Source organism: Anabrus simplex, chromosome 1, assembly GCF_040414725.1.
Source record: "Anabrus simplex isolate iqAnaSimp1 chromosome 1, ASM4041472v1, whole genome shotgun sequence".
In the NCBI taxonomy this organism is placed as follows: Eukaryota; Metazoa; Arthropoda; class Insecta; order Orthoptera; family Tettigoniidae; genus Anabrus; species Anabrus simplex.
The window spans coordinates 1406822235-1406835091 of record NC_090265.1 but is presented as its reverse complement, the minus strand read 5'-3'; the positions used below and the strand labels follow the sequence as shown (position 1 = coordinate 1406835091).

The 12857-nt window shown below is 37.1% G+C and overlaps 1 protein-coding gene across 1 annotated transcript in view; it reads right to left on the bottom strand.

Moving 5' to 3' along the window:
- The window catches only part of LOC136879048 (proton-coupled amino acid transporter-like protein CG1139), a 170343-nt gene extending 159904 nt beyond the window's left edge, over positions 1-10439 (bottom strand). Inside the window, exon 1 of the mRNA XM_067152786.2 lies at positions 10362-10439. Within this exon, the coding sequence (XP_067008887.2) occupies positions 10362-10400 (39 nt within the window). The 5' untranslated portion in view covers positions 10401-10439. The remainder of the gene's footprint in view (positions 1-10361) is intronic.
- Positions 10440-12857: the final 2418 nt, after the last annotated feature.

The following is a 12857-nucleotide window of genomic DNA, read 5'->3' as shown; positions in this document are numbered from 1 at the left end:
TAACCGCTGTATATAAAGGAAAGGGTGATAGACATAAAGCTGAAAATTACAGGCCAGTCAGTTTGACATGCATTGTATGTAAGCTTTGGGAAAGCATTCTTTCTGATTATATTAGATATATTTGCAAAATTAATAACTGGTGTGATATAAGGCAGTTTCGGTTTAGGAAAGGTTATTCCGCTGAAGCCCAACTTGTAGGATTCCAGCAAGGTATAGCAGATATCCTGGATTCAGGAGGTCAATTGGACTGTATCGCGATTGACCTTCTAAGGCATTTGATAGGGTAGATCATGGGAGACTACTGGCAAAAATGAGTGAAATTGGACTAGACAAAAGAGTGACTTAACGGGCGGCTCTGTTTCTTGAAAATAGAACTCAGAGAATTAGAGTAGGTGAAGCTTTATCTGTCCCTGTAAAAATTAAGAGGGGAATTCCTCAAGGCAGTATTATTGGACCTTTATGTTTTCTTATATATATATATCAATGATATGTGTAAAGAAGTTGTATCAGAGATAAGGCTTTTCGCAGATGATGTTATTCTGTACAGAGTAATAAATAAGTTACAAGATTGTGTACAACTGCAACATGACATCGATAATGTTGTGAGATGGACAGTAGGCAATGGTATGATGATAAATGGGGATAAAAGTCAGGTTCTGATTTTCACAAATATGTAAAGTACTTTAAGTTTTAATTACTGCGTTGATGGGGTGAAAGTTCCCTTTGGGGATCATTGTAAATACCTAGGTATTAATATAAGGAAAGATCTTCATTGGGGCAATCACATAAATGGAATTATAAATAAGGGTACAGATCTCTGCACATGGTTATGAGAATATATAGGGGTTGTAGTAAGGATGTAAAGGAGAGAGCATATTTGTCTCTGGTGAGACCCCAGCTGGAGTATGGTTCCAATGTATGGACCCTTACCAGAATTACTTGATTCAGGAACTGGAAAAAATCCAAAGAAAAGCAGCTCGATTTCTTCTGGGCGATTTCCGACAAAAGAGTAGCGTTACAAAAATGTTGCAAAATTTGGGCTGGGAGGACTTGGGAGAAAGGAGACGAGCTGCTCGACTAAGTGGTATGTTCCGAGCTGTCAGTGGAGAGATGGCGTGGGACGACATCAGTAGACGAATAAGTTTGGATAGTGTCTTTAAAAGTAGGAAAGATCACAATATGAAGATAAAGTTGGAATTCAAGAGGACAAATTGGAGGAAATGTTCGTTTATAGGAAGGGGAGATAGGGATTGGAATAACTTACCAAGGGAGATGTTCAATAAAATTCTAATTTCTTTACAATCATTTAAGAAAAGGCTAGGAAAACAACAGATAGGGAATCTGCCACCTGCGCGGCTGCCCTAAATGCAGATCAGTATAGATAGACTGATTGAGAATCTATTCCTTTAACCCTGAAAATATGACTATTACAGTTTTAAGTTACAAACATATGTTATACAGAGGCATGTTATGACTCCAAAATTAGTGACAAACTTAAAAATAAAGTTACAGAGAAAGTAATGACGCCTATTAATTGTTTTCTCTCTTTTCCTTTCCAATTAAGTAACGTATGACAAGAGAGTTGAGATGTTCTTATGTAGATAGTTATACAGAGTTCAATCATTCCGAACAAACGTTTAGTTTACTTTAGGTTCATTGCATATATAAATTAACTAAGACAAAATTAAACTTCATAAAAATGGTTCTTATCTTTTATTTCATTCGTAAAAGAAATGAAACAAGTGGTTCCACATCAATTCAATAAATATTTTATGAACACGAATAGAATGTAATATTTGAAATAAATTGAAAGTGCTCCAGGGTACTTCGGAACATATTTTACAAACACAAATTTAATTACATACCATATTTAAAAATAATACGTTTCGAAATACTTATTGTTGTAAGCATGATTCTTGTTAAAAGTAAGCGAAGATGAGAACCATGCGTTTTAAATGATCATCCTGCACTATGCTGGTTTCTGGAGACCTAGAATAAGATGTCACTTTTGCCATTTTTGTAGATCTAATGATCAGGCTATTGATATTATTATTATTATTATTATTATTATTATTATTATTATTATTATTAGTTTCGTTGTTGTCATTCAAAGGTCTACTCGAGTTGTTGTTGTTATAGTCAAATAGAAATGCTGGTGTCCTCGGATGGACATTTAAGCTTGAGAAAGGTCTTCATGGCGGCTTTGGGGCTTTACGCATTGAATATAGAAAGCACTGTGAGCTATAGCTGAAATCGATGTGTGCGTAATCACGATGTCAATACTGAAGTAAGCATAGAATTTTGATTTTGGATTAATGTAGTAATAATACCAAAACTGACTTAGGATATCTACTGACATGTTTAGAATATGAAGGTAATTCCGATATTCGTATTTTGTAGTTTCCTCAAGATAACGCTTATCACAAATGACACAGCATTTCCATTTTAACCACGTGAATGTGAAACCAGGAACTGGTTTTTATTTTATGATACTTCTGACGTAACTGACAGTGTTTGAAAATGAGAAATTTTGTGACGTGGATATAAAAATTTAAGATTATTGTGTGGGACAATTCAATTATTTAGGTAACTTTAATTAACCTTCGTAAATAAAAGCAAGTAAAAAATCTATTCCACAAAAGCTCTCGGTGCAGTTTTGCGGTAAATTAGTCAACCAGGATTTGAACAATTTTCACTGAAAAATACGAAAATATTTAAAATATGAAAAGTACACAACTTCGTACTAGGATATGAACTTAGTTCCATACGACATCGAATGTGTGTTCTTTGTAAAAACAAAAAGGTCGTTCTTTGAAATGTGTCGGTCCAGAAGCTTCGGTTTCTCGTACCCCCTATGGTTTCTTTCCCCTTTGCGATCTGTATTCATTAGTACTAGCTATCCTCTTCAGAGTTGTTCCATTGGTGTGCTTGTATATGTTCTTCTCCCACCGCTCTTTCCACAGTCTAATGGGGACGCACATATTGATTTGACACGGTTTCACGACCGGATGCCCTTTCTGACGCCAACCCTTTGCAGAGGGATGTATTGGTAATGTGGTGAGTTATGAGTGTGTAAATATGTGTGTTTTTAGAAATATACCAACGCTTGATTTACATGAATTAGCCTGACGCGGTTAAAATCCCAGACTAGACCGGAAATCGAATATGGCTCCTCTAAGACCAGAGAGCCCCAGGATGCTTGGTGTGAAAATGGGAAACCACGGAAAACCATCTTCAGGCCTGCCGACAGTGGGGTTTGAACCCACTATCTCCCGAATACTGGATACTGGCCGCACTTAAGTGACTGCAGCTATCGAGCTCGGTAATAAGATATCTAGAGTCCACACAGATTTCACTCCCGTACAGCAACTTAGGTCTGAAAAACCGATCGATGTAAAGATAGTTTCCTCCGGGAGCTGACTTCTTTTAAAAAAAAACAATATAGCGGATCGCAACTCCGAGCTCAATGCCTTAATTTTGCTGCACCTTGATTCAATCTTACTTACAGTATTATAATATCAACCTAGTACATCTTTCCAGTTTAAGAGGTTTATCTCATATGTTAAATTTAAATAACAGGAAAGTCACAGTTTGCTTTTCTCGATATCAGTTACAAATTGAATGAGCGACAAACGTAAAAACAACGTTACAGAGAATGACGCCAATTAATTGTTTTCTTTCTTTTCATTTCCAATTAAATATGACAGGAGAGTTTATGGGTTCTTACATAGATAAGTATATAGAGTTCAATCATTCCGAACAAACGTTTAGTTTTATACTTTAGGTTCATTGACATATAAATTAACTAAGACAAAATTATTCATAAAAATGGTCCTTATCTTTTATTTCATCTGTAAAATAAATGAAATAAGCGGTTCCACATCAATTCAATAAATATTTTATGAACACAAATAGAATTCAATACTTGAAATAAATGGAAAAAGCTCCGGGGTACTTCGAAAAATATTTTACAAACACAAATTTAATTTCATACCATATTTTAAAATAATATGTTTCGAAATACTTATTGTTGTAAGCATGATTCTTGTTAAAAGTAAGCGAAGAATTTACATTCGTTGTATCGTTTACATACACACTATAAGAAAGAGTCGGTTAACTTTGGTATTTATCCATACTGTACTAATAATTAGATATCGATTGTAGTGATGTATAATGATACCGTGATTATCAAAACGAAAAATAGACACGAATTGATGAAAATCTACTATACAGCCTTAATTCACCCATAGCCATTCTTCCAAAGAACGAAGGATACCACAAATTCGTTTTTAATGCACTAATCCTAAAGGATTTCGTTATTTAGAGGAACGGCTACATTTAGGACAATTTTACGGAAGAAGGTATTTAAGGAGTAATGGGAACTGTAGCGTAGAATTCTCTAGTTTCCTTAGTAAGAGCTAAAATGAGGTAGTTGTTTGTATGTCTTCTTCAGTGTACATATTTACATCAGCTTCAGACTTATCGCTTCTTAATCGAGTGTAGACAGGAATTAAATTACATTAATTATAATAATTATGTAACACCATTTTGTAACTCATTTTTAGTTTTCATGTGTTGTTGATTTTTCATATAGATTTATTATTTTTCACTATGACATAATTTATTGTAATATTTATTTTCATGTAATTTCTTGTTTATGTTGTCATAAACATTGCCACCAACTGTAGTTCATTTGTTAATAATAATAATCCTATGCCAGTTTGAATCCATATATATAAAAGCAAGTCGGTCTGGAGCGATGTATATATAAATATTTAAAAATGAAAAAAGACGTGAATTAATGAGGCATTTCCAGAAATCTCAGAAATTTGAAACTTGGTACGGGAGAAGCTGATGACCCCAGGATCCCTAGAAAAATCGAAAATTCTCAAAATTCCCTGGAGGGGGCACGCTGGGGGCATCAAATTTTGGGCACAGCATAAGAACGCAGTCGTATAATTTATCCAAAACGACAACCTATAGGTTTCGTGGGCTTAAAAATTTTCGGGAATTTCCTAATTTTTATCCCCCGTTCCCCCATGGCGGCACAACCTGCCAGACGAGGTAGAAAATTGAAATTTGGTGAAATTATAGCTTTTGGTGCCTAACCGACGGAAAAAATCCAAGATGTTCTAATTTTTCTCTTTTTACCCCCAAAGATATCGAAATATGTAGGCAATTTTAATGACTGTGCAGACATTCCTTTTGAGCTATTTGTTGGCTAAACGGTAAGTCGTATCACAAAACGGTTGGCACAATCTCCCATCAATTATGAGTGATCTACATCTTTGGTCCTATGAGATTTTGTCGTATCTCTCTCCCTTATACGTTAGACATGGCCGTACTTCTGTATTGTTCGTAAATTTGGTGACTTTTACAGGTATATTTCATTGTTTGACACACTTATAGGAAAGATAGGATCATCTAATTCTACACGAATATTGGCCCACCCAGTGGCCGTATTTGTGCAAATTTGTATGTTTTAAGCTGTTACATATCTGAAAAGTAATTCTATATGTGGAAAGCTTACACCAATTTCACCCTATTCAACGTTTCTAAAACAATTTTACCTTTAAATAAATGAGATACTTGAACATATCATCGGACCACCTATTTATATCGCTAAATGTGGCCAGAAAGTGCGTCTTGTCGTACAATCCGTTTTTCGATTTGATGTACCGTTTAGCAGCAGTTATTCTGTAAATGAAGGTAAACATCCATATACTTCTGTATGACGACTATATTCTTTCATTGGCGTCGATTTGTAGCGATCTAGAAAGAGTTTGTCTACCATTGATGTTAAATACCTTTCCAATCGATAGTGACTGCCAGAAGGAGGGCATCTGCTATTGTATTAAGTCCTCCCCACATCGACTTTGACAGGCAGTAAGAATGGGGTCGTCCTCCAGCTCCTGTGCACTATTTTAATGGATAATTCCCTTCTCGATTCGACTGGTAGAAGACACGGGAGCGTGCATTTTTTTCAAAACTCTTTTACCCGATCCTGTTTGTCAGTAGGCAAGGGTGTCTTCCATTATAAACAAATTTACCCATCTAAAATGTGACTGACGTTAGGCATAGTGGCCTGCTATTATAATAGAAACTCACCAACTCGGTGTGACTGGCAGTAAGCTGACTGCCATTAGAAAATGCGTCTGCCATTATAATGATAAGAACGCAACTCACTTTTGACTGGCAGTAATGAAGGTCCGTGCAAATATAATAAAAGTTCCTCAACTGTAATCTACCTGAAAGTAGGAAATGGGGTCTGCCATTGTAATGAAACCTCCCCAAATCGATTTTGGCTGCGCACTAGGCAATGGGGCCTGGCGTTAAATAAAAATTATCAACTTCTTTGTGAATTGCAGTAGACAAGTGGACTTGCCGGTATCATCGCAATTCCGCAAGTCACACTTTCATTGGAAACAACGTCTGTGGATTTCACAATGCTGTTTCTCGGATAAAGCTAAGACGCACCCAATTTTAAAATCCTATTCACTTCATGTGCAGTAATTTACTTCGATATCCGTATACAATGTAGAGTCGTCGCCATAAGACCTATCTGTGTCGGTACGACGTAAAGCCCCTAGCAAAAAAAAACCAATGTAGAGTACCGTAGCGAAGCACGGGTACATTTGCTAGTGATTTATAAAATATAATTCAATGACCGCCAGTTGTGTAGCAACAACCTTTTCACTTACTTCAAGTATGTAATATACAAACTCTAGCTTTAAGAGTATTTATTTTTACATATTCGAGAAAAGTCGGGGAATTATGAACCAATAGAAGATTCTTTGTTGAGAATATGGTAGACTTTATTCGAATTCAAAGTGTTTGTCAAAAGAGCGAAGATTGTTGCTTATTTCTCTCTTCGTATACCTCAGCTCCGTTGTCTAATCAATATTTAGCGCACACTTTTATACCATAAAGTGGAAGAAAGTTACTAAGCACAAAGTATTTTACAATTCTTATTTAAAGTATACAGTAAAAGTCCCACTGCCAAGTTATAATATACACATCAAAATAGAGACGAAGAGCAACGCTCAAATCGACCGAATCGCACTGTTTAATTCAACCTCAGTTTTGGGTTCCCTTGCTGTAGAAGACAAGGAAGTGCCACTTTACTTTCCATATTTGATCAATACTCTTATATCCCGATTTGAGCTCTTATTTACATTCGTTGTATCGTTTACATACACACTATAAGATAGAGTCGGTTAACTTTGGTATTTAACCATACTGTACTAATTAGATATCGATTGTAGTGATGTATGATGATACCGTGATTATCAAAACGAAAAATAGACACGAATTAACGAGAATCTACTACACAGCCTTAAATGTTGGCTCCAGAGAACTTGACACCCAGAAAATCCCTAGAAAAATAGAACATTTTTGAAGACTCCCGGAGGAGCCTGAGCTGCAGGGATCAAAAGAAAAACAGCCAAAATACGCAAGCGTGAACATATTTCACTCTAAGGAATACACTTTCTACAAAGCGATGGACTCTAATTTTCAAGATCTGAACAGTTTTCTGAAAATCAAAATTAATTTTTAATATCAAACCCTGAGAAATTATTGAGGGAAATATTCGAGGTATGGAGGAGGTATATATATATAACATTCGGTTTATGGGGGAATATTTGTAATCAAATACCATTGACGGCTGTGTGTTTTAACATTTCTAATCTTGCATTACGTGGTATACCTTTTTTGGATGGCTTTTATTCTAAGGATTTGATTTTAGAAATTTCTTACCGTATTCGTGTCTTTTACTCTGGCGCTAGTTGCCATGATAAATGGCTGGTATTAGTATATATTGCATTTAGAAGAGACAAAAAACATACATCCCTGATACTGTTGGAAATAACAATAATAGTCGATTATTCGGTATTCAAATCGTACATTTAGCAAATTAATATTATCTTGTGATTCATTGGGGTGATTCCTTTGGTTGGCAGTAGGCGAGGGGCATACCAAAAATATAGTATACAGCAAAGCATCAACAGTCTTGACTGAAACTTAATATCGTTATTGCCCGGAACTATAAAAATCAGCACTCATTAAATGGTATAAGGTACGTAACAACCACAACCTCTCGCTTCATTGGTACAGAAAAGACGAGCTCTACTTAATTATTTGTTTAGTACATGCCTATTTTATACGAAATGTGACTATAGGAATACATCTGTGAACTCCTTTCATGAAATCTTAAGCAATGGCAATTCACACCAAAGCAAAACGATGCTGGAAGGAAATATTCAGTAACATTAACAGGCAGACAAAATATGCCCCTGCTTGTGTTCACAGTTTTATGTTTTTTGGTTATTATGAACTTCAAATATGTTTGTATTCTTACTTTCTTCCTTAACGGCTGCATTCATTACGCAAATGATTCAATAGAACACCCACAAATATTTTAATTCAAAGTTGAGTATTGGGTACTCTTATGTGCCACTTTGTTAACAATGGCCCCATGAAATGAATAACCATTTTAATGCTCAACCTGAGTTATATACACCATTGTTTGTCCAACCCTTGTCCCGTTTCCCTACGGGGTCGGGTATGAGGTGAGATGAATTTGTCGTGGCGGTTTTTTTATGACCGGATGCCCTTCCTGACGTCAACCTCATCAGAGGAGTTAATGAGAGATGAAATGAATGACGTGATATATGATAGTAGGGAGCGGGTGAAACCCGGTGCCGGCACATAGCCTACTCCTGTCGAATAGCACCAAGGGGTCTGCTCAAGGCTTAACGTCCCCATCCGACGGACGAATCACCATCAACAGCGTCATATGCCCTCACTCCATATGAGCACTGCGGAGAGGTTTGGAATTTAATCCAGGCTTTTGGCACGCAATCTAGTGATTAGAAATTGTATACCACCACCTCCCCTACCCTGCCGGCCAACATTCTGATGGTGAAAATTTTTTCGACCAACGGGACTCGAACCAGCTAACCTCGGTGTTAGACCGTTTTTAGACTTCAGCGCCTTAACGATCATGGCCACCAGGCGGGCAGTTATATACACCATTATGTGTTCAAAAAGGGTCTGGTCTGGGTTCTAAAGAGAATACGCTTATCGACACTTACCGTAATAAAAATATTCAATTTATTTATAGGAAAGAAATAATTTGTGATCATATATCAGTGAATGCGAGAGACTGAGTGGCTCAGACGGCAGCGCGTCGGCCTCTCACCGTTGGATACCGCGGTTCAAATCCCGGTTATTCCATGTGAGATTTGTGCTGCACAAAGCGGAGGCGGGAGAGCTTTTACTCCGGGTACTGAGGTTTTCCCTGCCATCTTTCATTCCAGCAACACTCTCCATTCTCATTTCATCGCATGTATGTCATTACTAAATCAGTTTGGGAGTGGCGACCCCATCGTACTAATAGCCTATATATGCTTCATTCATTCATTCGTTCATTACATCCCTACCCGGTCAATGACTGGATAACAGGTTGTAGGTTTTCATTTCAGTGAATGCATTTTAGTCCTTACTAAGGAACTGATTCACCTATTTATTAATACTATCACGTAACACGCCAGCTTTTGGTAATGATCATTCACCGTAAAAGTTCTTTTCTGGAAACTTATTGCAATTTTTACGTGTGGGTCAGTGAGAGGTCCGGGTTTGATTGCCACTGCGTCGGTGATTTTAAATGCATAGGATTAATTCCTCTGGCTCGGGGACTCGGTATTTGTGTTCGTCTTAATACATATCTTCATCTATACAACGCACCGCTCTACCAACCACCACAGAAACACACAAGAGTAAATATATAGGGTTGTCAGCGGGAAGGGCATCCGGCCGTAAAACAGGGCCAAATTTACACAATGTGCTGACCCCGAGAATTGGGCAAAAGGTCAAGAAGAATATTATCTTATTCTGCCTGGAATCTAAATCCTGGAACTAAAATGGTGAGCTAAAACATTATGGTGATGACACGTAGTTGTAAGCCCCTCGTCTGAAATGATTGAGAAGACAAAGTCAAATTTAATGCTGGAACTTTAAAAAATGTGTAATGTAAAAGAGAGTATGCATTAATGCCGTCATCCTGATTTCATTTACGAATTCTTAAGATTATTGGAGGTAGGTGGACCTAAAATGCTTTGGTTACACTGATCAATCATTAAATGCCTAGGGTTAAAACAAAATTAGATTTTGAGTATAATATGTCAAACTACTTCACTTTAAAATTTCATACACCCCACGTTCCATTATCTCTGTTGGAAAGAATAAACAAAGAGAAGTAAAGAAAGTATTATGATGGATTATTATTCGAGTTGTTGTCACACAGGTATGACCTGAATAAACCGAAAATGCTGAGAATATAGAGATGAAAATACACTCACCGATAAAGCGAATGTGCCAGTGGTCGATTCTCCACGCATGTTGAAAGTTTCACTCTTGCTGCACAGTCGTGAACTTAACAAAACTTTGTGGACTAAGTTAAGGTCCTATGACGAGCAAACCTTTTATCTGTCACCTGCTGCGCTGCCCGTCACCTATTTCAACTTGTCCTTGTGTCAGAACTGACTCATCCGTCAGACAACTTGACAGCTCATGTGCTATTTGAAATTGTCAAAGAAACTACGATACATTCAGGTATAAATACTAACTTTTGAATTAATACGCAATTCTTGATGATTATGCTTGTTGTTTAAAGGGCCTAACATCCAGGTCATCGGCCCATATACGTACTACCGGGCGAGTTGGCCGTGTGGTTAGGGGCGCGTGGCTGTGAGCTTGAATCCGGGAGATAGCGGGTTCGAATCCCTCTGTCGGCAGCCCTGAAGATGGTTCTGCTTGGTTTCCCATTTTCACACCAGGCTGTACCTTAATTAAGGCCATGGCCGCTTCCATCCAACTCGTAGGCCTTTCCTCCCCCATCGTCGCCATAAGGGTTATGTCTCAAAACTCACGAGTTTCAAAACTCACGGGCTAAAATTAGTTACAAATAGTATCAAAACTCACGACTACAAACTGGTTGCTAAAGTAAACATTCTAATGAGTCTCAAAATTCACGACTCCGGACAGCAGATGCTTGCGATGACCGCAGGAGGGCTGGGTGCGCGGTGACACACGCTTCCCCTACGACAGGCAGGGGATACTGTGGAAGTTATTCTGCCATTCCGACCCACAGGGGAAGAATAATGGCTGATGAATTAAAGAGACCGATGTGTATTATTATTATTATTATTATTATTATTATTATTATTATTATTATTATTATTATTATTATTATTATTAAAATATTTTGCTGTTGTCTTAAAGCTGATATTATTTTTACCTTTCACCGGGAGGTCTGGTGCAGGTCTTTAGAGTTGACGCCGTACAGGCGACCTGCACGTCTGTGAGGATGAGGCCCTACCTAAAATAAAGTCTAACGCTGAAGGCGACACGAACACCCAGTCCCCGAGCCATAGGAATTGACTAATGAAAGTTAAAATGACCCGACCAGAAACCGAACCCGGGAACCCCTTGACCCCATGGACCAAAGGCCAGCATGCTAACCATTTATGCATGCAGCCGGACGACACAAAATTAAAGTAGGTATACAGTATTGCCCGCTGCAAGTTAAAAGAAACGGCCAGTTGATAATACTGCGACTTAGTTCCATTATGCGGCCAGAAGACGGCAATTACTTGAATAAGGAATTTCATTTAGAGATATTTAAGATCAAGACAGTTAATTCACTCATTTAGTTTCAATACTTGGAGATTCACTTGAAAAAAAAAAGCGTATTTCTATTTTTCGTAAGAGTTCATCTATTCGCTTATTTCAATAGATCATCTACCCAACACACTTTAACCAAAAAATATTATTCACGATGCATCCGTTTATTCTGCGCGGAATAACTGAATGATATTTGAAACTCATTCGATTATTTAAATTGATTATTCGCTCGATTATTTAAATAATTGGATGGAAGTTTTTCGATTATTAAAAGTATTCCATTATCCCATCACTAATAAGGTGGACATTTATCCATTCAAACAAGAACTCGCCTTGCTCGTGAGTTTTGAAACTGGCCCAGGTAGAGAAACCTGTTCTTACTAATCCTCTTCCTGGAATTCGTGAGTTTTGGGACTCGTGAGTTTTGAGACTCGTGAGTTTTGAGACGACACGGCCATAAGACTTATCTGTGTCGGTGCGACATAAAGCCACTAGCATGTAGCACTTCATTTAGTGTAAAGGAATATCATCCCCCAAAGGTTATCTTGATGTAATGAGTTCTGGAGAAGGGTAATTAGTAACTCGGTTTATGCATGTATCGAAATATGATGTGAAACGATGGTGGATACTTAGGTTTAAAATCGAGGTTCCTTGTACATGAGAATCGCTCTGAAAACGAAGATGAATCTTTTAACTATTTGAAGATCAAGGTGATTTGAATTTACACCATATATTATTAGGAATAATTGATTACCGTATTTGTGTTAATTAAATACATCGCAGTGCCTTTTACTCTGACGATAGTTGCAAAGGTAAAATGGCTAGTATTAGAATATATTGCATTTGAAAGAGATCAAAATGATGTATCCCTGATACTGTTGGAAATAATAATAATAATCGATTATTCGGTATTCAAATCGTATATTTAGCAAATGAATATTATTTTTATGTCTGACTCAAAATGAAATGAAGGTGCTAGATACGATGTAAATTTAAACTTTGCATCCCCCCTTCGCCGAAAAGTGATTGCTGTTGAAATACATACCTCGTCAAGCCAGAAAATGTACAAATTACCTTCATATGAACATGGTACTGAGTACAAATAATGAGCATGAAAAATAATTGTTAAATATTAATAATGATCATGTGTTGCTTATTTAAGCCCATATCTA